Genomic DNA, 24,772 nt, shown 5'->3' with positions numbered 1-24,772 from the left:
CTGGAGATTGCGAAGGCTCCTGCTTTTCTGAAGCGCTGGGAGCAGGATTCCTGTCACTTCCAATCCCCGTCTCTCCTTGTGACAGGGTTCCCAGCAGCCGCGTGCTTTGTTTGGCAAGGGTTTGGGGTTTTTTATATATATTTTTACACCACTTTAACCTTTTCAGTTCCCTGCCTGCTCTTTCCTCCCATCGGATAATAGATTTGGAAGAGGAATTGCAGTGACAGGCTTCATCCATCGTTTCGGATCGGTCTGTAACACAGGATGCAGCTTGAATTAAACAACCTGTGACTGCCAGCAGACACAAATGAGACCCCTTACCTTTCATACCCACAGTCCTGGGTCTCTGTGTGTACCCAAACAACACACGTACTACCCAGTCCTACGTGAAACAGGTTCTCCTTGTGGGTTATTTCTAGTTGTTCCTTAGCTAGTCCTTCACCGCCTTCTCCTTGATGTTTAAAGATGAGGATCACAGTATTTATTCCAGATTTCTAGGACTGGGGCAGTGCTGCGCTGTAGGGCACAGACTGGAAAACTTCCCCAGGAATTCTGGCATCGCATCCAAAAACTCAAGTACTAAAGTGAGTCTTTGAGAAAGAAAAGCAATCTCAATTGTAAATTTCCACTGGAAAAGAATGAACACCAGACAGCTTATCTTAAATAGATTCAGTGGTTAATTACCCTTTCTGTTTAAAAATGTGTGCCTTATTTCCACTTCAAATGAAGGAGGAAAGTAATGTTTTACCATAGCTTCAAATTAAGAGCATTTGATCAACCTACAGCTTTAAAATGAAATATTCTGTTGGGGTTTTTTTTATAATATTATATACACACTTTCAAGAGTATAGTAAGCTAGTTTTTGGAAAGGGGAAACTGGCCAGTTTAGACCTGCTAGGCTAGAATTAATGTAATTCTTACAAAAAATGTTTAGGATGAATTCAGTGGTTGGGTGGTGCTACATTGGTTTGAAGAGGGTTAGGATGGCAAGCTCTTAGCAGAGGAGGCAGCGTGGCCGGGGAAACAAAAGCCCTGAGCAGATAGACATGCTCTAGTGCTGCCATTGATTTCTGCTGTCCTGGCAGCCCCTGGGGTATGGGCTGCGCCTGGCTGCGCCAGCGTCCCAAGGCCGTGTGCGGCGGAGCTCCCCTCGTGCAATGGCAGACCTGTCAGCGCCCAGGAGGGTGTGGAAATGATTCAACGTTTTGTGGGAGTAAAATGCCACTCCTGGGCTTGAGAGCCTGGTGCTCTGTCTGTATAGCTGTGCCTGCAGAAGATTTCTCTTTTCCAAGTGCTCAAGTTGCTTCACAGCCAACGCACACACTGCCGAGGACACTCTCCCAGGAGGAAAGCACCTGCGCCGCTGGAGAAGACTAGCAGAGGAAAACAAGATCCTGCTTGTGCTAACTATCCCATGCAAATCTAACGTAATGGGCTGCAGCAATCTGAGGTCTCAGCCTGTCCCCTTTGCTGGCTGATCCTTCCTTGGCGAGTATGGCTGAGGACATCTGATGGACAGGGATGCGATGCCCTTCTAGCAAGCTCCCAGCAGTGCATGTGTGTGAGTACCAGCCACTTTGCTTTGCCCTCAGACACACATTCATTATATCTCCAAGGGATACTCGTTGTTTCTCATCAGTGTTATCTCCCCATTCTGAGGTTTGTCTCCGAGATGCTTTGCTGACATGCACCTGGCTGGTAGGAGCAGCTAGAAATCTCCAAACCAGCAGGGAGGTTGCTGAGCTGTGGGACTGATTTGCCAGAGACCACTGAAGTTGGATAAGGAATATGACCAGGAAAACCTGAGCTTGAAAAGGTCTCACCTGTACAGGTAAATAAACTTCTCGCAGCTGGAGAACAGAGTCCGATGGGCTTTCCGGTGTGACAAGGCAGAGACAGCAGCCTGAGCAGTGCTTTCACTAGGGACACCCCTGAGTTTCTTCTGCAGGCCACTGTGGTTTGCAGAAAGTCAAACCCCTGGTTAACATCACACAGCTGATCTGTCCAAAACTCCCTGTCCCGTACCCAAAGCACCCTGCTGGCATTTGTAAAGGCAGATGAAGGAAGGCTTCTTCTCCAAGGGGGCAGCGAGGTGGTGAGGCTGCCGGACCGTCTCTGTTTCTGCAGTGTCAACTCCGAAAGGGCAGTGCCGGCAAACTGCTCTGACCTTTCAAGCTGCGGAGATGCCTGCAAGCGGCCCTGCCTGCTGTGCCCATGCTGCCAAGTTCCTTCTCCTCCAGCGCAGGGAAAGGGGTCAGTGTTTGCTAAGCAATGCATCTTTTTGCCTACGTTTATTTGAGCCGCTTACTGCTTCCTTGTGGACTTTGTTCTGGTTTGGATTAGATGGTGCTGGGCAACCACCAAGAGGCAGCACTGACCATGTCCTCTCTGAGGGATTTCCGTCTCACCTTGGAAAAGGGGACGGACTCTCCCAGTGGGTCTTCCCTGCTGCTGCTTTCCCCAGTCCTGCAGAAATCCTCATACCATTTTTTTGTGTTTTATGTCTTTGGTGTGGGATCCCGCATGGCTGGCTCGTGGCTGCCAGTGCCTGGCCCTGGGGAGCTGGGCAGGGAGGCAGGAGGCACCAGGTGCTCCGCCATTGCAGTGGGGCTGGCTCTGTCCCTCCACACAAGCTCCTTGGGGCAGGATGGATCCTGCCTCTGCCCACACCATGGGCAGCTGGGCCATCAGCTCAGGGGAAGCCCTCGGGAGAGCACAGGGCTCCCAACAGCATCTCCATCCTCCTGGCCTTGGCAAATGCCATTGCTCTGTGCAGGATGCGTGCTGGGACCGGCTCTTCTTGCTGCTCTGCCTCTCCCGGTCCTCCAGGTTTCTTTGTGTGCCCCAGGCACTGTGTGTGCGAGGCCTCCAGGAGAGGAGGTGCGCGAGCATCCCACGGCGTGGAGCACTGAGACGGGGACAGCCCAGTGCTGCGCCTGGGGACGGGGGCAGCAGCGAGGAAAGAGTGGGACGGGAGCTCCTGGGAGTGACAGTGGGAGGGAATGAGGGTGGTTTGTGGGCTCACAGCTGCTTTCCGAGCCAAGGGGGGTGTTTTAGCCAGGGAGTCCTTGCACAGAGGCAGGGGAGGAACAGGGGAGGAACGGGGACGCCTGTAAATTGCAGAGACGAGCTCCCTCGCAGCACAGAGCAGCGGGTGTTTCTCGACGGCGCTTGTCTCCTTCTTACAGTGTGCCACCTTCACCAGGTCAGGTCACAGGAGTGTCTCAAATTAACCCAGCTCCCTGGTGACCCTTAATTGGCACCCCAGGCTTTCTTCCTCCTCCTCCTCCTCCCCATTCCTCCCCCAGCACGTGTTTCTCACCTATACATCTGCTGCTAAACCTCTGCTCCCGGCATCCTAGCCGCTGCTGGGAACCTGTGGCAGTAACCCAGATTTACCCCCTAAATCAAGGCAGCGGTCACCCGCCTGGCTTGGAGCAGCATCCTGAGGTTGTCCCTGCTCAGTGCCTGGCATCAGGCTGTGTGGCGGGAGCGGGGCTGTGGCTGTGGGGCCGAGCACTGGGCTTGGGGATGGGTAAGGGCTTCAGTGCGAGGGGCTGGGAAGCTCCAGGAAGGTTTTTAGGTGGGTACTTGCTCGGATAGCTCAGGATGGGGGAAAGATGGCTGCTGCTGTTTCCTCCTCTCCCTGAGGCAGAGACCACTGGACTGGGCACATTTAACCCTCCAGGTGCTGGTCCCAGAGACAAGCCATGTACCTGGATGACCAGAGTGGGAGCATGACTGAGGAACACAGCATGGCCTGGCTTACCATCCTGTCCCGGGTTTGCTGCTTCGCCCTGTCTTAGCACAGGGCTTGGGGTGAGTCCTGGGGGTGTTTAGGGCTGCCCTGCAGCACTGCAAGTGCTTTGGCCATGGCTGGTATGCACAGGCTGCCTGTCCTACTCCTCCATGGGCATGTCTGATAAATGGATCTTCATCCTGCTGCTCTGGGAATGAAACGGGACCATCCCCTGAAGGACCTTGGCTCCCTGCAGGTCTCCCCCCACTGTGTCCATCACCAAGATCTCTGCAGCTGTCCAGCACATCTGCACGAAGGTAAAGGCGATGCCCCGATCGAGACATGGAGAAACTGAGTCTGAGAAAGACATAGGAGCTCTTGAGCAGGTGCCTGCCCTGGGAAAAGCTGAACGCCGGCGGGCTGGGAAGGGCTCGTGGCTGGGGGAGAGGGCACGGTGCTTTCGAGGAGAGCTGGAGGCTCACGTGAAGGCAGGAGACAGATGCTGGAGCATCCCGTGTGGGAGGATGAGGCGCCTGGGCTCTCCCTCACCTGAGACAGCCCGGCTGGGGTTGGGCATGGCAGGCCCAGAGGTGCCCGTGCCCGCGGGGCTCTCCCACCCTGCTCCTCTGCCCCCGTCCCCACAGGACCCCTCCTAAGGTGGGGCCAGCCAGCCAGGGCCTGTCCCTTTTAAGCCCTTGGAGCTGTTGCCAGCCGTGGCTTAGTGGGGTCCCCATCCTTTCAACTGGCTGTTCGGCAAATTAAGAGCTTGCTATTAGGCTGCTAATTAAAGGCACTTCATTAGCAGCAGGGGAGGCAGCTCCTGGCCGCAGCAAAATTGGATTCCTCTGAGCTGCCATGAGCCGAGCCTCTCCTCTCTGGGGCTGGGGGCTGTGCCCCTCCGTGTCCGGAGAAGGCAGCTGCCCTGAGCCATGGCCATGTGGGTACCAGCCCTCCTACCTGAGCTGCAGAGGATGGGGCACATCTGCCCCATACGTCTGACAGGGTGGGAGAGAGGCCGGGGGGCGATGGGGGTGTTGGGTGATGTGGGGCTGCCCCTTCGCCCCCAGGCTCGAGGGTGATGCAGGGATGCTACCCTGCTTATGGTCCCTGGGGCCACCTCCATTTGGAGGGGACATGCGGGGGCTCTCAATGGTGGCAGAACATCACATCGGTGGTCCCCCTGTCCCCAGGCCTGGCCGTGGCCCCTCAGCGGGCTGGGCAGCCCGGAGGTGCCGGTCTGCCTCTGTCCCCCCTCCCGGCGAGGGGGGAGGCCCCCGGACTCCTCCTCCGGCCGCTCAGGCGCCTCCAATGAGCCCCGGGGGCACCCAGGCTGCCTGCCCTGCCCTACTCTGCCCTGCCCTGCCCTCCCTTCCCTTCTCTTCCCGTCCCTTCCCTCTTCCTCTCCTTCTTCCATCTAAAAATGGGAGAGACGAGCAAGGCCGCCGGACCGAGGCTGCCTTCCTCCCGCCCTCCTCCTCCTCCCTCCTCCCGCTCCGGCTGCAGCATCGCCCCGACGGTCGGGAAAGGGACCCCGCAGCCCGGCGGGGACATCACTGGGGTGAGCTCCCTGCGGGCTGGGCGACCTGCCCCATCCCCGCTTCCCGGCTGCCCCACGGTGCCCCTCACCCCAGCCCCTGGCCTGAAGCCCCCCTCCTTTTCCCAGCTCGGGATTCCTGGTGGGATTTGCGGGGATTTGCTGTGCGTGAGCCGGGAGCTACTGGGTGCTACGGATCCGGCTACCGTGCTGGGGGGGCTGCGGGGAGGGCCGGCCTCTGGGTGCTGGGACGCGGGGCTGCTCCCGGAGGACGCAGACTCACCCCGCATCCCGCCACAGCCCTGTCGCTGTGGGGTGTTTCTTGCTCCGGGGGAGACAGCCGGGTGCAGCACCCAGGGATGCCCCTGAGGCTGGGAGATGCCCTGAATGCCTCTTGGGTCCTGCTGAGCACCACGATCCAGGGGTGGGCTGGTCTCAACCCCCCGGGCTGGGTCGGGGCTGCAGCGTGTCCCTTCGCAGCCGTCGGCTCCCCTCAGCGAGATCCCCCCTTGCAGGCGGAGCAGGTGATGGACGCACTGGTGGGGGCAAGGGTCTAGGAGGTGGGTGCATGTGGCGTTTGGGGGGGGCTGGGCCCCGCTGTGGGGAACTGCCCCTTTCAGCAGCTCTGGGCCTCCCAGGCAGGGAGGTATGCGCGGGGCAGCTCGCAGCAGTGCCATTTGGGTGCCCCCATCTGTGGGAGGGGACGGGTGTCTCCCCCTCCTTCTCCTGCCCCTTTCTGTCCGCTGCCCCCTCCCAGCCCAGGGGCAGGGGTGCTTTGGCCCTGGGACAAGCAGCCTGAGCTGGGCCACTGCCAGGGTAAAGCCTCACGCCACAGCCACGAGACCAGCCACGGGGAAACCGGATCGGCCAGGCTGGGTGCTGGGCAGCGGCATGAAGCATTGCTCAGCACAGCGCTCCGTCGCGTTGGGGTCTTTGCTCTGGGACAGGGACATCCCTACTAGAAAAGGGGCAGTGACCCAATGCAGCTCATTCCACACGTTGACATTGGCCCTCAGCTCTGCCGGCCGGGGCTGTGCTGATCCCTTCTCCTCTCTCTCAGCACCTCACCTTCCCCCTGCTGTCAGTCACTCTCCTGGTGTCCTTCGGCTCCTCCATGCTCTATGGCTACAACCTGGCCGTGGTGAACTCGCCGGCAGAGGTAAGGGAGGGCCAGCGTCTCCGGGGAGCAGGGGAAGGGCTCTGCATTCCTCCTTGGGAGGGGTCGCTACCCGGCAGCCCCACCTCAAAACGCTGGCATTTCCCTTGGGCAGTCGCTCACAGAGAGCAGTCCCAGGAGAGGGATGGCATGGGAGGGACATGGGAGCCTGTGTTCTTGTACTGCCCCAAACTGGTCCCCCCCTGGAAGGCAGGGGCTGGGGAAAGCTCCGCACAACCTCCTTGCTCCAGCTTCAGCTCTGCCTGTGGCATCTCCAAGTTGTTCTTAAACTCCTCTGGTGCTGAGGCTGGCTGAGCAACCAGACCAGCACATCCCAGTCATCCCCAGTCATGTCCTGCCCTGCATCCCCTGCAATGCTGTTAATTCTGTAGCATTTTCCCTATGGGGCCTGTCTTCCCCATCTTCCCCTTTCTCACAATACATTTGGTGCCCGTGTGTCTCTCTCTGCCCTGCAGCACATAAAGGCTTTCTACAATGCCACATGGTCCCAGCGGTATGGGCACGGGCTGGCCCCTGGCCCCCTGACCCTCCTCTACTCTCTGACTGTCTCCGTCTTCGCCCTGGGCGGGCTGGTGGGCTCCTTGCTGGTGGGGGTGCTGGTGGAGCGGTATGGCAGGTAAGGGGGTGGCATGGGACAGGGTGGTCGAGGGATGGGATGGGGCCGGAGGGACTGCCCTGCTGCTTGTGCCTTGCTAGGAACGGCACACTGAGCCGCAGTGCTCTCCTCGTCCTCCTGGCTGGCGGCTTCATGGGCTTCAGCCGGGAGCTGGGGTCCCCCGAGATGGTGATCATCGGCCGCTCCATCACGGGGCTGCACTCAGGTAGGTGCTGCGGGGCTGTGCACGGCCCCTTCCTCATGGCTCGGTCCCCTACAGCTCATTCCCAGGGGGCTGGAGAAGACTTCATATCCCCCATGGCCACAGGCTCTGCAGTGGGGATCTCCATGGGGCAGACAGGGCCACCTCCCTGGCCATGGGGTCCCCACTGTGGGTGGTGCTGGGCATGGGAGGAGGTGCATTGAGGGTCTGGCTGGGCACCCTTCTCCTGGCTGCCTCTCCCATCCCGGTCCCTCCTGTCCCCCCCAGGTATCTGTCTCAGCGTGGTGCCCCTCTACCTGGGAGAAATCGCCCCCAAGAACTTGCGGGGTTTTCTGGGCCTCATGCCCAGCATCTTCATCTGCCTGGGGGTTTTCTTTGCGCAGGTCCTGGGCCTGCCAGAGCTGCTGGGCAAGGTGAGCACAAAACCCCAGCCCATGTGTGCTGGACCCTGCTCTGCCCTCCCCGTGACATGTCCCGTTTCCACTCCTCTCAGGACAGGTTCTGGCCCCTTTTCCTGTCGGTGGTGGTCGTTCCCGCCTCCCTCCAGCTCCTGCTGCTGCACTGCTTCCCCGAGAGCCCGCGGTACCTGCTGATAGAGAGGAATGATGTCTGCGGGGCCACTGAGGGTGAGGGGGTATCCTGTGGTGGGGACTGGCTCTGGGAGGTGCTGGGTGCTGGTCCAAGGTCTTCCGAGCCCAAGGTGCGTCTTCATAGCATCCTTCCACACCCAGACCTGACAGCCCATCGTACTCCTTATGGTTCAGCCCTTCTCTCCCACCCAGTTGTGCCATAGCATTTCCATGGTGCCCATCACCTCACCTCAGTGTGAGGCATCTCCTCGGGTCCTATGGGTGCTCAGCCCCATGGGTCAGGGAGGTCCCCCGGGTAGGCTGAGCCAGGGCAGAGCCAAGCCCCTGCCCCTGCCCTGTGCCATACCTGTGAGCATCCACCCTGCGATGGGGAGACGCATGCCTGTGATCCCTGCTCTCCCCACAGCGCTGCACCGGTTTCTGGGGACACCCGATGTGCAGGATGTGATCGAGGAGATGAAGGAGGAGCAGCGGTCACTCTCCTCCGTGGAGATGGTGTCTGTCTGGCAGCTGCTGCGAGACCGCTCTGTCCGCTGGCAAACCCTCTCGGTGGTGGTGGTGAACGCTGGCATGCAGCTCTCGGGGATCGATGCTGTAAGCCCTGGGGGGTCCTCGCCCCGGGACCTGGCTCTGCAGAAGCTGAGCTGAGACTTGGCAACTCATTTCATCAAGTGCCCCATGGCTCCGTCCCCCCAGCTCATGCTAAGTCCCCTCCTCGGCAGATCTGGTTTTACACCAACATCATCTTTGAGAACGCCGGGATCCCCGTGTCCCAGATCCCCTACACCACCGTGGGCACCGGCGCCATTGAAGTTGTTGCTGGGCTGATCGGGGTGAGTCAGGGATGGACAGATGGACGCAGCCCCTCAGTGCCAGAACCGTGTCCTCACCTCCCAGCATCATCAAACGGGGAGTGCTGGATGGACCCCAAATGCCATCCATGCCACAGCACAGCCCCTTTGCTGGGGGGCAGAGGGTTTGGCAGGTGTGGGGGGACGGGATGAGAGGGGCTCAATTTGTAGGGTTGCGTGTAGGAGGGGTGGGAGAATTTGGGGGTAAGTGGATAGCAGGGAGGTTGGGGGGACACACAAGGCAAGGAGCAGGTTGGGGGTGGTGGAGGGAGCTATGAGGTTCCTTCTGGCTCCCTATTTCATTGTCACTCCGTTAGCAGAGCCACATGTCCCCATCTGCCCCCCCAGCCAAGCACCGGCCTGGCCCCGGGCTAGCAGCCCCGGCCTCCCCAGCCAGGCCTCATTTAGCTGGAGAGTTAGCACTGGGCCAGGCAGATTTATGGCCCTCGTCCCATCTGCGAGTGTCACTTGGGGCCAGCCCAAGCCACCCGGCACTAAATCCGCTCCCTGACAATTAGAGAGATGGATGGGGGGTGGCTGCTCCCAGAAAACTGAGGATGAGCAAGGGGCCGCTCCCCTCTCCCCATAGCTCAACCCATGGCAGAGTGGGGCCCCCCAGTCACCCCCCTGCCCCTCCGAAGGGTGCCCCCTTCTCCCCATCTCCCTTGCCCCAGCTGTGGGGCCGCCCCAGCCCACGGCAGCCGCTCAGCTTACAGCCGGATTGCTTGGGAGCAGCCCCGCAAACGGCCCCCGACGGACATGCCGAGATTGGTTATAAAATTACAGGCATTTGTTCTGCTGTCAATACCCTGCCTGCTCCAGCCGCCGCCGCGCCGCCTGCCCGCGCCCTGCCTCCTCTGCCCGCTGCCCCGCAAACACCCTGTGCCCAGCTCGGCACCTCTGCTCGGCGCCGGCCGGTGCAAATATGGCCACCCCAGCCAGCCCTGACTCTGCACCCTAATGGGGCTCTGTGGGACCCCACTGCTGCCCAGTGCAAACTCACCCTGGGACACCAGAGTTCTGGCTCTTCCCGTGCTCCAGCCCCAACCCTGGAGCTCTGAGCTGGGGCTGCCCCCACCCCCAGGTGCAATTAGGAGCATCCCTCCACCCGCAGCTGGATCTGGGGTTCAGGGGATGCCCCTGTCCTGGTGGGAAGCTTCAACCACCCCATCGGTCTCTGCTTTCCCTTGGCAGTGCTTCACCATCGAGAAGCTGGGCCGGCGGCCCCTCATCATCACCGGCTTCTGCGCCATGGGCATCTGCTCGGCTGGCATCACCATCTCCCTGCTGCTGCAGGTAGGGTCCAGCCACCGCCACCCCCCAGGCCACTGACATGGCTGGGGCTGGAGCACTGGGTGCCTTAATGAAGGCTGGGTGATGAAGGGATGGGTATCACCCCGGGGGAGGGAGCATGCATGGAAATGAGAGGTGAGCCGGCTCTTTCCAAGCAATGTTTTCCCTTGTTTTCCCTTTCCTTTTTTTCCCAAAGTTCAAGGGAAGGAAAACTCAGAGCAAAGAACAAGAAGAAACCCCAATCCACATGAGTAAAATCCTGCCACTTCTGGTCCAATCCACATGAGTAAAATCCTGCCACTTCTGGTGGCAGAAATTTCTGCAGAAATAGTTGTCCCCAGGGAGGTGGCTGTGAAATGCCAGGGGAGGTGGAGAAGTCTGTGGGGTCCTTCCTCTGCTGCCTGCTCCCGGGGGATGCTCCCACAGCTCTGGGGATGTCTCAGCATCATGAGTCGCTGAGCTTTGCGAGGCCAAATCTCACCAGCTTTGCCCCACACATCCTGCATGGCCACTGTCCCCAAGGGCCACCACCGAGCCGAGGAGCAGGTGTGAAGCCCTGTCCCAGGGACACTGGCTGCAAAGCCTGGGGCCACTGCCCCGGCAGCATCCCCCAGCCCCGTGTCACTTTGCAGACCGCCCTGCCCTGGATGCGCTACGTTGGTGTCGCCTGCGTGGTCGGCATCATCGCTGGATTCTGCATGGGACCAGGTGGGTCTGGGGCCGGCAGGAGCAGGGGGCGGTGGGGCGGGAATGGGGGTCCTGGGGGAGCAGCAGGGTTTGCAGGCAGGTGGCGAGACCAGCGCTCTGGCCCCTTCCCTGCAGCCAGGCCCTGGTTTATCATGCTGCATCCTGTGAGCAAGATCCCACCACAAGCCCCTCCTGCCCCATGCACACTCCACCTCCTCCTCTTCGCCCCTGCTCCCGGGCCAAGCGGGGAGAAAGCCCCGGCACCTTCCCTGGGCCACGCTGGAGGTGTGATCCGCTCCCATCATGGTGTGGCTGGTGAGCATCGTCCTGCCCTTAACCGAGCGCGGGCACAAGAGCGGGCTCAAACAGCAAGGAGTGAAACCTGGACTGGTTTACCCAGTTGATGTATTAGCAGAGCTGTTAACAGATCTATAATTCATCCTCAGCCCAGACTTTATTCACTGTAATTACATCTTTAATTAGGATTTTAATGGCTCATTGTTCACAAACAATGATGAATAGGAGTTTAAAAACAAAAAAATATATATCTCTATTCTGGGCGAGCTGTGAGTAAGAGTCCGTTAGGGGCTCCACTCCTCCCTCGCTTCTTAGCACTTTTTTTTGGTTCATATTTTCCCTTGGAGCATCTTTTATAAAGAGGTCCCAGTCAGCCCTGTCCCAGGCAGTGGGACCCCGGGCATGTCACCGTGTCAAATACAGTCCTCTGCCAGATCCCCGTGTGCCCTGGGGTGTGCACTGGACCTCGGACCCTGCCCTCCAGCAAAGGGACAGTCCGGGGAGCCAGGGCTGCCAGCTCAGTGACACATGGCAGGAGGGGCTGAGTCCTTCCAGGAGAAGTAGCCACAACCCATGTCCAGTTTTTAATAGCCAGGTTGGCTTGGGCAATCACCTTCAGTCATTCTGGTTTTTTTTTCACTGTACATGGGAAGAGCCGGCTGGAAAAAGGCATTTCGGTGTCCTGTGGGAAATTCCGATGCTCGGAAATGTGGTTGCTTCTTTCCTGCCTAAATCAGCCACAGCGTCCGAGCCTTTAGCTGATCGATAGAAGGAAATTTTCTAAACCGTTTTGATCAAGGGAGGGCACCAGGAACATGTTTCTGTATGCCTGTGGTCTATATGAGATTTAATATATCAGCATTTAGGCAAATTATTGCAAAATGAGGATCCAGATGAAATGTTCCACCTTGATATTGACTCGGTCTGAAACTTCCCAACCAAGTAACTTGTGAAATTGGCCTCAGGACCCAGCAAGGTGCAACTGTGGTATGTCAGGGGGACATCACCCACCTACCGAGATGGATCCCAAAGGGAGACCAAGGGCAGGACACTGGTCCACCCATCCCTGTGCTTCCCGTCTCCTCCAGCCCTCCCAGCACCCCCACTTTGACCTGTGGGTCCTGCTGGGCTCCAGCCCTTTGGCCACAGGAGTGAGATGGGCAGGACCTGTCAAACCCAGGGGTGCCTGAGCCTGTCCCCCATACCCTCAGCCTGTCCGCTCCCTCCGCAGCTGGCGTCCCCTTCCTGATGACAGCCGAGCTCTTCACGCAGTCGCACCGCCCAGCCGCCTACATCGTGGGGGGGTCCCTCAACTGGCTCTGCAACTTCACCGTCGGCTTCATCTTCCCCTTCTTGCAGGTACCAGTCTGGAGGGGCCATGGGAGGAGGAGGGAATGGACATGGCCCTGCTGCACCCCCAGGACAGGGTGCCAAGCCAGGCTTAACCCAAGAGATGCCCGTGCTCCTGGCTCAGCTCAGTGCTGGCCAGAGCCCGCCCGGGGAGGGGTGACAGGAGGGGACGCTGCCTCGTGCCATGCCCAGCTCGGGGGTGCCTGGCTCTCTGCCCTATCCCTGCTTTCTCCTTGTCCCCAGATGTCAGCCGGTGCCTTTTGCTACCTGGTTTTCTGTGGCGTCTGCCTGCTGGTGGCCCTGTATGTCTACCTCGTCATCCCTGAGACCAAGAACAAAACCTTCATGGAGATTAGCCACATCTTCGCCACCCGCCACTCCTTCCTCTCCATCCCAGCCCATCTCATCGGGATGATGAAGCTCGATGGCTATGGGGCCTTGGAGAGCAGCTCCCTGGAGGGCTCGGGCTCCAGCCTGCCCTGACCTGCACCCCGCCTCCCACTGTGGGTCCCCCACCCCGCATGGGATGTGGGGGACAGGGGTGGTGGAGGGGGCTCGGGGCTGGGGAGGGAAGTGAGGGCCAGTTTGCTCGGACTCGATCAGCTCTGTGTCTCCCAGGACATCTCACCACACCGCAGCCTGCGGCCAGGATGAGCTCCGATGATGTGCCAGGGCTGCACCGACCACTGTGCATCGTCCCCATGCTGGAAGAGATGCCCTCCAGAGACAGGGGGACCTCCTGAGGGCAGGGGGTGCACATCGCTCCCGGGCACATGGACTTGCCAAGAGCGGCCCACATAAGGTGTTTAATAAAGAGCGTTGCCTCCAGAGCTGGCGTCTGGCAAGTGCAACCTGGGCCGGCAGCAAGCTGAGGCGTGCTGGCACGGGTGGGTGCTTCCCCAGTGCCAGGGAGCAGTGGGGAGCAGCAGGATGGATGGGGGCCTTGTCCCCCTCCCCGCGGTACCTGGCTGGGAAGGTCAGATTTGCCCCACGTTTCCTAGGGCGGGTGGTCAGGGTGGCTCCCGGGCTCTTGCATCTCACTCCACGCTGGTCATGCAAACACAGGCAGAGTTGCAGAAAGGACAGGGAGCAGCTCAGAGCTGGGGGTGACCATCCAGCCGCCATGCCCCCCCCGCCCCCAGCCTGCTGGCAGCCCCTTGCTGCCCAGCCCTGCACGCTGGCCCTGCAGAGTGCTCCCATGGGACCCCCGCACCCTCCCAAACTCTGCTGAGGACAAAGGGGTCCTGAGCGCACCCACATCCCCTTGCTACACCCCATGAATTACTGTGACCCCAGGGGTGCTCTCCAAGCACGACTTCTCCCACATCTCTGCCCTGGATCCTGTGGTGGGGGCTACCTTGTTTCCTGGGACTGCTGTGGGCACGACACTCGCATGGCCCAGGACCCTCACAGCAGCTCCCACGAACACCAGGGCGTCGGGGGGTCCCAGGCCAGTAGACCCCTGGGGAGCCGCCAATTGCAGGCAAACTACAATATTTTGCTCTGGTAAGAGGTAAAAGCTGGGCGGTGGGGAGGGCTGCGTGGCCAAAACCCTCTAGTGCCAACACAGACACGATTTATTTTGTTGCAGATAATTTAGCCCTCTTTTTTCCAGCTCCCCACTCCATGATGGGCCCACGGCTTGCGTGTTTGGTGCTTGCGGTCACTTTTTGGTGTGCTGGGCTCCAGCCCATGTGAGGAGCTCACCCTTTCTGCATCACTTGGTAAAGCCTTGGGGTGTCTCTGGGGGGGGGTGGGCACCTGGCCCATGGGGACAGGGACTGGGCCATACTGGGTCCCCCAGTGCCTGCTCCCAGCCCTTCCATCCTCAGCAGCCGGCTTGGGGCTCTCCTGTAGCTCGAGCTGTTTAAGGGACATCAGTCAAAGCAGGGGTCACGGCTCCACAGCATCAGCCGCTTCCCACTCCGTCTCCCTCCCGACTCGGCTGCTCTCGGCAGCAGAACAGAGCGGTAAATATGTGCAGCATTACATATGTATAATGGAGTGTAAATAACCCCAAAAAGTGCATTGTAAATAGACTCCAAGTTTATCCTTTATTAATGAGGCACTGAGTGCCCTGCTGTTTTAGAGCAGCGAGACTTTCATAATATCAAAACCTAAATTACACTTGTGTCTCTCATTCCCAGCAAACGACAGCATCATTTCAGGCCTCTTTGCCACTTGTATTTATTTATTCTGGTATTTATTTATCTCTCCCACCCAGCATGTGGGGCGGCTTGGAAGATGCCCCCTGCCCTCCATGTGGGAGGCAATGGCCCCCCTGGGAGCAGCCCCCCATCCCGGGGTCCTGGTGTGGCCAAGGAGCCAGAGTGTTGCCTTATGGCTAAGGACTGCTCAGGTGCTGGCTGGTGAGATGGGGCAGACCTGGGAAACATGGGGTCGGGACCCATTTCTGCCAGGGCTTCAGATACCACCAGAGGCAAAAGTCCCCTCTTTCCAAGAACTGAAAGTCGCTGGCAAAATCCTACAGTGCCTTTTGGGTGCGTTTGCTCTTGGGGACCCTCGTGAGGGTACCGTGCCAAGGGACATGCCCATCCTCCTTCCATCAGGACCTGGAAGGGCAGGAGCGAGGAAACCCCACACTCATGGGACACTAGCTTCTCATCAGGTTTTTCTTTAGGATATTGGGGCAGGATCTCTGGAGCTGTCAGTCCAAGGTGCCCTCCCCCCCCCCATGACTCTGGTACTCTTGCAAAAGCAGGACTTGGGCTTCCCCTCTGCTTGCCCTGCCCAGGGAGGCATTCCCTGCCATGCCACTACAGGCTTCTTGGGAAGGGTATGGCTGGGTGGGCTCCAAGCTGCTTCCCCATGACCAAAGCAGCTCTCTGGATTCTGGCCTCCAAAAGCACTGGTTCTGCTTGGTGAGGGTAAAGCTGTATCCTCTAGCAGTGTCCAAACAGACCTTGAAAGATTGGAGAAGGTGCAAAGAAGAGTCCGAGAAATTACTTTGATGCCTGGAAATGCTCCTGATCCTCTTAAGGTTTGCAGAAACGAAGATGAAGGTGACTTCCTCCAAATGCGTAAGTGCCTTCTCATGATGTACCCACTGCTAAAGGGTGGGTGAGTTTAAGCATTGAGGTATACACGTGGAGGGCTGGAGCTTACCCCAGCCAAACTGGAATGGGAAAGAAGGCCTCAGTTTGAACTCTCAAGATACTTTGAAATGGTGATGGCCCATCACTGGATATCTCCAGATCCTGCAGGGAAGCTCTCAGGTGCCTGACCGGGAGGCTGATAAAAGCTTGCTGGGCACACTCTGGTGTCCCTGTGCCAGCACCGGGTGGCTGACGAGGCAGCAAGTGCCCCCAGGCTGTGACCGGACAAGCCAAGGACCGTTCACACCCTGCCAGTGCTCATGGTCCCTCTGGCTCCAGCAGGGATGGGCTCCTGCGGGATGGATCCTGCTAATGACGGGGACCCACTAAGCCTCTGAGGCTGAAACCTTCCTGCACTGGTTTCATCAGGTGCCCTAACAGCGATCTGTCACCTCAACAGGGATGCCATCGCTCCCCCCAAAATTTCACCTGACTGCAGAGGCTCCATCAGGGACCAGTTTTGAGCGGGGTTCAGTTCCTGCATGCTCTGAGCAGGGTGAAAACCCTGCTCCTGCCTCCTTCTGTGTGGAGAAAAGGGAGCTGGAGCAGCACCCCTCTGCCCTGCAGAGGTGGGTGCAGGATTGGTCCCTGCCTTTTGTCTTACCAACGGAGGAGAGGCTCTGGAGCTAAGAAGCTCCATAAGGCATCTCGATGGTACCCAAAGCTGCACCACGGCCTCATGCCCTGGCCCTGGGGACCCCAAAGCAACTCACAGTGCTGCGGTGGAGGGCTGAGCCCCCGGCACAACCCCTCCCGGGCCGGGCTGGCACAGCTGTCCCCTTCGGTCCAGGCAGGCTCATGCACGGTTTCCTCGGCTGTGCTTGGAGCGCAGCTACCGCAGGGCGAGGATGCTGGACACGGGGGGCACTGCCTGGGGGGAAGTCAGTTTGCTAGCAGCCCTGTGTCTGCAGCCTGGGCCCGGGGTGCGTTTGAGGTGTCTGGGGGTGATTTAGCCCCCCGGAGGCCCCAGCTGCTAGGGGCTGTTCAAAGCAGGGCAAAGCTGGCAGAGGAGCCAGCGTGGCATGGGGCTCTGTCATCCGCCCTCTCTGGTTTCTCCTCGGGAGTGGGGGGACCCGGCTGCGGGGCTGCACGGCGGTGAGGACATGGTGCATCGGGCACGGTACCTCATGGGGAGCAGCCCAGGCTGATGGGCAGCCGAGCCCCTGTCAAAGCTCTACATCAGTGCTGACGGGAGGTCTGAGACTGCGGGATGGTGCACCCCCATCTCCCAGTGCCCACACCAGGGCACTCCACGTCCCCCCCGTCACAGCCTTGTGTGCAAACACGCCTTCAGTAAAAGCATGGAGGGGGCAAAAGGGGGGGGCCTCCTCCCTTTGGATACAGGGTTTGTCCTGCACCAGCCACTCTGCCCTCCCCAGTGCCCCAGGCAGGGGTTAAAGAGGCCCTGGCTGCACTTTGGGGTTGGCAAACCTTCAGGCGATGGGCTGGAGCTGCCCCCGGGCATTCTGGGGGTGGTTCGGGAGGTGAGCATAGAAGGGGAGAGGAAGAGGCGGCAAAGGCGTAGGACATGGCAAATGATGGAGCAAGGAGCTGGGACCAGCCCCTCTCCACCGCCAGCTCAGCCACCACTGGACCCATGGTCAGGGCTCACGGTAATAACTGCCAGGACACAAGTGACCTGGAGAGCAAAGGTTGCACTCCCAAAATTAGGAAAGGCTCTCAGATGGTGAAACACCCTCTCCAGTTTTGGTATAGAGTGGGAGGCTCTCGGCAGAGTCCCAGGCATCTTCTGCCTGGGAAGGGTGATTTCAGCCAGGAATGGGTCCTCTTGGCGTCTTGTCTTTTGCACTCACCACTGTGCAAAGGAGACCAGGAGTCCCCCAGGGAAGGGGACAAGGACGCGGTGGTGGCGGTGTGCCCCTTTCAGGTGCCACAGCCCCATGCACACCCTCGCGCTGCGGTAAACCTGGCTCGCTCCCAGCTGAAAGCCGTCCCGCAGCGGGGTCTCCCCGGGCTGAGCCTGCAGCTCTCATCTCCTGAAAGTGCGGAGCCGGCTCCAGCCGAGCCTGCGGTTCACATGGACTCTGGTCAAGCGCCTTTTTGTAGGGTGATTTTTTACTGTGTTCTGCGTAACGGGCACTCAGCTGAAACCCGGCACTTTGAAGGGGTGGAGAACAGTGATCTGTTTCTTTTAAAAGCCTAAAATATTTCCTTGGCATCTTAAAAAAAAAAATAGATGATGAACAATTTAAGAGCATATTTGGGGGGAAAAAAGTGTTTGTTACCCTATAGAAAAAATAATAGTTCTGTATTAATGCCGGCAGGTCCACGTCTGGCGCTCTGTGGGAGCAGATCTCGGCAGCTGGCGCAGGGTGCCGGGGCTGGTCTGGTTGCAGGTGCCCAGCGTCGGGGTGGCCGAGGTGAGGGTGCCCGGCGGAGGGTGCGCACCAGCAGATGGCACTCCCAGAATTTATTGCTACAGCAAGCTGCCTCTCAGAGAGCAGTCATGTAGGAGATGTCCTATTATATGGGCAGTTGACTTTAATAGTCATTGTGTGCTTAAAGCACAGCAAAACAACAGTGGGAAAAAAAAAAAATCCCCACTCCACTTGGATGGCCCTTTTCCCCCCAGCCCTGCTAGTCTATTTGTACAGTAAATTAAAAATATGAATCACTTCTCTCTACTGCCTCCCCAAACACTCATCCTGTCAGGCTCTGTGTTGTCTTCATTTGTATTACCTTAATTTAATGTTAATTATGTTCTTCATTTACAAAGAACAAGCATTTACACTCCCTGTCTGGGGATTTTCCACGCTCGCGGTCTCCACAGACTGGGAGGCGAAGGGGAGCGGTGGAGTCAGCGGTGCTGGGGAGGGGGCTGTTAGCACGGCCGCGGGAATGGGGGGAGCAGGGGTGCCACCCCCTGAACGAACCGGTAATGATGAGCGCTATTGCCTTTCGATTTATGAAACCGTATCGCTGCCTGTGCTTAAATCCCCCCTAATAAATCCTTTTTAAAAGGTCCTCGGCTAATGGAGGGCAGTGATTTATGGCAGGGAGCTGGGGCGGAGGGAGGGTTTGGTGGCAGGGTTTGCTGCCAGGGGGGCTGGGGACCCGGCCGGGGATGTCACGGGGCTGGGAGCGCGGCCACCTCAGAAAATTTCCCGGACACCTTTTCCCTGACGTCTGCAGACTTGTCGGATGCTGTCAGTGATGGGATGACCCGTAACCACAGCATGGATGAGGACCGCAAGTCCCTGCTCCGCGCCTCAGTTTCCCCATCAGCACCTGGAGATAAGTACCCCCCCTCCCAGCTCTCCCCATCCCAGAAACTCCCAATCTGTGACAGCCCCAGGCGCTGGCCGGGGGAGCCAAACTTTTGGGTGCACTAACAGAAATGACTTGGGGGGGTGTGGGGGGGTGTGTGTGTGCATGAGTGTGTCCATGGGCACACACATAAAGGGCCCAGGGTCTCTGAAAAAGCCACACACCTCCCCCCAAACCTGACTCTCCCTTGCCCAGAGCCTGTGTCTGGAACAAGGAAGGGCAGAAAAGAAGAAGAAAAAAAAAGAAGAGCAATGAAAGCAAGCGCCAGGAGCCTTCCTGGGACATGGGACACATGTGGCCGTCTTCACAGCCTGCCCTGCCTGTCCCCGGGATGGGGACGTGGGGGTGAAGGCTCTGTGTGCAGCCACATTTTCAAACCTCGTGCCCCCCTCCTGCACTAGGCAGGTTTGAGCGCTGCCCGCGGCTGCCTGCTCCCTGCCAGCGCCCCGTCCTCTGGCACCGTGTCCAGCCACAGGGCGGGAACATCAGGGACTTCTCCCAGGGGACCTGCGGATTGGGTTTGGGCAGAGGAAGAAGCATTTTGGACCCGTTTCTGGACCCCCCCCCGGGCTGTGTCAGAGCTCCTGGAGTCACATTTTGCTGTGCAAATCAGGGTTGTACCAGGACATGCTGGGAGGGCAGCGGGCAGAGCTGGCTGAGGCACCCACCCCAAAACCTGCCCAAACACCCCAAAAGGTAATTTAAAAAAGAAAAAAAAAAAAAAGCCACCCAAACCTTCCTGTTCTGTATGATCACAGGCATCCCAGAAAGGCACAGAAAACAGACTCCTCCCCCCAAAAATACCCGGGGTGCCATGCACCCTGGCTGCCCACACTCCTCCCCAGCACCACCACCTGTTTCCATGGCAACAGCCAAATATTATGGGGTGAGGACCTGAGCCCCCTCGCGGCTGAGCAGGCCCCAGGGCTTGGGGCAGGTCTCCTCGCTGGCTTCTTATGCAGGGGAGGTGTCATGGGCTTGGCCCTCCAGACTTCTCCCACCCCTCGCAGTGGGTTTGCACCCTCCCAGGACGCCCATGTGCCAGCTTGCAGTGGGGCACTCAGGTCCCCCATTTTGACCCCAGTCCACAGCCCACCCCACACCCCAGTCCTGCCCTTGCTCAGCCACAGGGCAACCCCACTGCGAGGTCACCTTCTCCCCACCCCATCCTGCCGCCGCGCAGGGCTGAGGCCGCTCACTTCGTGACACGAGTGGCTCAAATACACGCCACGGGACAAACCCCGCCCTGGACGCCGGGGTGTGACCGTCTCCGGTGTCCTCCGCCAGCCGTGCCCGCGCCCTCCCTGCGCGCTCCCGCGCGCTGTCCCTTATTAACAATGACCTTTCCACCGTGCTCGCCACCGATTCCCCAGTCCCAAATATCTTTTAAATGGGTTTCAGGAGCTGATGCGCGCTCCGTTAAAAGGCCACCGCATCGCACCCGCGCCGCCCCACGTCCCCCCGCGCCGCCGCCCCCCCGTCCCCACGCAGCGCCACCCGCGCACACGCTCGCACTAACATTTTAATTAATGACAACGGCTTTTTTTTTTTCTTTTCTCTCCCCTCATAAGCACTTTAATGTGTGTTCGCAGCCCGGCTGATCCCCACAGCCATGGAAATATTAGGTTGACGGATGTGGTCTGTCGCCAGTGCTCCCTCAACGGGTCTGCCTGTCAGCTCGCCGATGATGACATTAACACGGGAAGAAAGTGATGACAAATGCCCGTTATCAGGGAACGAGGCCTGTGACAAATCGCACGGCGCCTCGCGAGCAGCCCCATTACGCTGTAATAAAAAAAGATGGATGGCTCAGCGCACCGGGGCCCCGCGCTAATGCGATTTCGCCCGGTCTCTCCGGGTTCTAATTAAGGCAGAAAACAGAGAACGAACAGGAGTCCCCGGTGCCCGACCCCCACCCGCCTCCCCCCCCCCCAAACACCCCACGGTGATGGGCGCTTGCCCTCGGGGACGATGCCCCTCTGGCCACCCCAGTGCCCCAGCCCCTTGGGAGAGGGGATTCGGGGGGGGATGCAGAGAGATGAGAGGTGCAGATGTGGGGGGGGCTTGCAGTAGAGGTGGGGGGGCCGGGGGCACCCCCCAACCTGTGCCTGCCCTTCCCAACTCTGCCAGGTGGGCTCAAGGCTCCTCCATCCAGGGCAAAGGGAGGAGGGGGGGGGACACGGCCACCGTCAAGCCCGTCACTCACAGACAAATGTCACCTCCACCATCTGCTGCAGCGTGCAAGGCGGGGGGAGCACTACGTGGTGGAGAGGGGCTGGGACAGTGTCACCCCAGGAGGAGGCTCAGCCACTGCGAAGCAGGGACCTTGTCACCAGCCACTGGGTCCTGTGGGGACAGAGAGGGGGTGGCCATCAGGGGGTTGAACAGTGCATGTGGTGTCCCTGGGATGCTCAAGGGATGCAGCAACTTGCTTTGGGATGGGGTTGGGGGAAGGCAGCTGGGAGGGGGTCAGGCCCCGCCCCGGGGGACACGGCCATCCGTACTCACTGAGCACACCGGCGGCTGTGCCCTTGGTGGCAAGAAGATGGCCACAGCTGCCAGCGAGGGTGGGAGAGGGCCGCATCCAGCACCCGCTGGGGAAGAGGGGCTGTTAGCCCCCCAGTGTGGGGTGCAGAGTGAGGATGAGCACCCTACGGCCCCAGGACGGGATGCCCGGGCTGTGCACACAGCCGCTTCTCCCGACGGACCCCACATATCCCCGCTGCCACCCACTCGCTGCAGCCAGGTGTCCCCACACCCACCCAGCTGCCTGCACGCCCCTCACCCCCTCCCAGCACCCCAGCAAGGAGGCAGGTCCAGTCTCCTCCCCACCCCACACCCTCTGCCCACTTGGTGATGCCAAGGGGATGCAGCCCCTGCACGCACTGTGCAGGGGGTTACGGCCGGATCCAGCGTGGGTTATTTACCTTGTGCCAGCCGGTCTGTAGGCTCAGACTCTCCATTTCTCTTGCTTCACTGCGTGCATCCCCACAACTCCAGGCAGGACACAGCAAGGCACAGGGAGCGGGTGGCATGGGGACCTGCCAGGGGACGTCGCTGTCCTTGGGTGATGGAGAAGGAGGCTCGGATGAAGGCTGCTCCCTGCCTGGGCACCGCGTTGTGCTGCTCTGACCGTGCTTTTGAAAGTACTGCTTCTTTTCAGTGCAGAGCTGGATTTCTTCCAGAGGGATCTGTGAGTGATCCCTGTTGTGTCCTGGGGGATTTATTGGTCATTTCAGGGAGTTTTATAAAGCTCCCACTTATTTACGGCTGCCCATGCCCCTTCCATGCTGTCCAGGCCTTAAAAGGGTGTGTGACAAACTTGAAATATTGCTGGAGCAAAACTGATCCCAAAGGGCAACCGTTTTCAGCGGGAGCATCCCAGCTCTGTAGTAAAAGCTGCTAATCTGGAGCTGGTCTCACCTATCCGTACTCATCAACTTTTACATCCCAGATCTAACTTTAGGGCTGTTCAGAGTGAGAGCTGGGCAACGTCCTCCGACAGCTTCTTCTGAATGAAGCTCAGCCTCTGGTGCTGTCTAGCAGCACAGATTTAACCTGTTCTCCTGAAGCCAGCGGCCAAAAGAAGTGCAGAGGCCATGGAAATTATTTCAAACAAATCACCTTTGCTGAGAGCCAGCTGGGAATGCCCTGAGCTCCAGCTTCCACAGCAGGTTCAGACCAGGAGACGTGCTTCCCCGGCTGGGCTGAGCTTCGTGTGCTGCACCCAGAGCTGTCAGTGGCCAACACTCAAGGGTGGTGCAAGCCACAAGCTGCTGCTGCCTGAATCCAGTTTAGCCATAAGAAGGATCCTAAGAAAGAAAAAACACCGCCCCCATAACATTGCAAAATGACCTGCAATGGGGTCAAGGGAAGGACTTGATAAACTTGTTGGGGAGGGGTTGCTTGGAAAGATGCAAGCTTTCACTGCAGCCTTGCAAAGTTAATACTCCTTGGCTGAGAAACAGGGAGCGGAAAAGTGTGTTATCAGTCGGAAAGAACAACAAGTGTCAGTCTGGACACCAGCGGACCCCTCAGTTTGCAAACAGCAGCAGGAAGCCTGGTGGGACAGCGACAGACCCATTGCATCTGCAGGATGGCCAGGCAGTGCCAGGAGAGGCTCGCAGAGCCCTGCGTGTCCGGCCGAGGGGGTGGCAGCCAGCACACCCCAGCCCTTGGCACTACAGCCCACCGAAAAAGAGCCCTTCCCACTGCAGGCAGGCAGATATTGCTTATCTCTGGGAAAGTCCTAATGTCTTACACAGATATGGTTTGCTACCTTCTCATCCTTCCCCAGCAGAGAGCAAAGGCAGGGTGTCAGCAAGGCTGCCTCACACATGCAGCATCAGCCTGCAATTTGGGCCAGACCAGTGGTGTTCAACTCCAGTCAACAGCAGTACAAACATTTGCCAAAAACCTGTCCCCAGCCCTGTCTCAGAGATGATCTTAAGGGAGAGGTTTGTGCAGACATCTCGTGGGGGTGCAGTTTCCACCCCAGGGACTGTCTCTTAGCCTCAGGACCTTGCTCTGCCCCTGGGATCACACGTGCCACCCTGTGGGTAAGTCCCCAGCCAAACCAGCACAAGCTGCATGGAAAATACACAGTAGAGAGAGCTCCTCCTGGCAAAATAAAGCCAAATCAGGAGAATCAGGAGACTGGGCAAGAAGGGAGCTCATGCAGTGCAGCCAAGGGGTGGGAACCCTCCAAGCAATGGGACCATGGTCGGGTTTATTCCCAGTTTCCCCTCCACTGCCTGGGCAAAGCTCGGTTCCTGCTGGGGCAGGGAAACCCCAGGCCGGGGCACACCGACGACATTAGCCATGGCAGTGTCACCCCAGGGGTTGCTCGGGTCCTGCCCAAGCACAGCACAGAGAGGGAATCACTGTGTTGTGCAAACGCTCCCGCAGAGCTTCAGGAGTCAGAAACCTGTTCTGCTTGTCCTCTTGTCATTTTTTAAAATGTTCTTCCTTATCACCAGACAGTGGGGAGCTCTCAGTGTGCAGCCAGGAGCAGGGCAGGTACTTTTTATAGGAAGCCCAAGGGCTCCCCCCAACCCACCCAGACCACCTAGACTGGCAAGTCAAGCTGGCATCATCCCAGGACAGGGAGGAGCTGCTTGGTGGGTACGTGAATATGAGGGTCTGACCTCAGCAGTTGCTGCAGGCAGGGATTGGGGTGGCAACTGATATAGCTGTCCCCAAAGCTCAGCTCCCATAGTCTGGCCATCTTGCTGGGATAGTTATCCAGTCCAGCTGGGAAAACAAATAATAGAGCTTAATGCTGAAACACATGGAGAGTATGCTGTGATGGGGCTGAGTGACACAGGGCCCATGTGCACTGGAGTGGGGGTCTGGGACCTGGAGGGACATGTGTCCATGAGGTGAGCAGGAGGAGTGTAACCTCCCACAGGAGATTTCTGCACCCTAGGGCTCATGGATGAAGCAGGAGGTGGGAGCAACAGACCAAGGCGGACGCTTCAGGCCACCGACTGTGGCATCGCACTCTGTTGTACCTGTGCCAGGTCCTCTTGGTCCCTCAGCCCAGTGAGTCCTGGGCAGGGGCTGGGCTCAGATACCTGGTGCCCTCCCTGGCTCTGCTGTTAATGTTCACGAAGCCATCAGACCATGGGTGTCTCTGTTTCCTCCCAACCAGGAGCCACACCTCCAGGTTTGATGCTGCTGACCCAGGACCCCCTGTGGGTAAAACAGGAGGAAAGCATGGTCAGGGAGAGCCCTCAAGAAAGGGGAGAGGGACAGGGTGGAGGGGGACAGGCTGGAAGCTACATCAGCTCCAGCCCCGGCTGCCCCAGGCTCTGGGTAGCTGTGCCATTGCAACTGGAGCCTCAGCAGCCACCCCCGCCCTGCATCCCCCCTCCCTGGCCCCCTACCAGCCACTTCACTTTCGCTGTAGCTCTGCTGACCTGCCATTAGTTATAATGCCTGAGCCAAAGTAGGAGGTCAGCGCAGGCTGGCCGGGACATAAATCAGCTCCCTATGGGCAAGGAGACTGGGGGACAGCAGTGACAGGCACC

The 24,772-nt window shown here is 59.0% G+C and overlaps 1 protein-coding gene across 1 annotated transcript; it reads left to right on the top strand.

Annotated features, from left to right (window-relative positions):
- Positions 1–4,668: 4,668 nt before the first annotated feature.
- LOC142084540 (solute carrier family 2, facilitated glucose transporter member 5-like) lies at positions 4,669–12,830 on the top strand. Its single transcript, XM_075155387.1, has 12 exons — positions 4,669–4,732; positions 6,290–6,432; positions 6,906–7,066; positions 7,147–7,271; positions 7,536–7,681; positions 7,762–7,894; positions 8,265–8,452; positions 8,581–8,691; positions 9,904–10,005; positions 10,635–10,710; positions 12,218–12,345; positions 12,580–12,830. Exons 1-12 carry the CDS (start codon positions 4,669–4,671, stop codon positions 12,817–12,819), a joined length of 1,617 nt encoding a protein of 538 aa, XP_075011488.1. The 3' UTR covers positions 12,820–12,830.
- Positions 12,831–24,772: the final 11,942 nt, after the last annotated feature.

This window comes from Calonectris borealis, chromosome 7, assembly GCF_964195595.1.
Source record: "Calonectris borealis chromosome 7, bCalBor7.hap1.2, whole genome shotgun sequence".
NCBI lineage: Eukaryota > Metazoa > Chordata > Aves > Procellariiformes > Procellariidae > Calonectris > Calonectris borealis.
This window is presented reverse-complemented; position numbering and strand designations above follow the sequence as displayed.

Excerpts from the sequence above, each read along its gene's own strand:
- LOC142084540 (XM_075155387.1), top strand. The coding sequence starts at position 4,669 with ATGGCCATGTGGGTACCAGCCCTCCTACCTGAGCTGCAGAGGATGGGG. Across the intron at positions 8,692-9,903 it reads TTGTTGCTGGGCTGATCGGG|TGCTTCACCATCGAGAAGCT; the intron begins GTGAGTCAGGGA and ends TTCCCTTGGCAG. Across the intron at positions 12,346-12,579 it reads TCATCTTCCCCTTCTTGCAG|ATGTCAGCCGGTGCCTTTTG; the intron begins GTACCAGTCTGG and ends CCTTGTCCCCAG.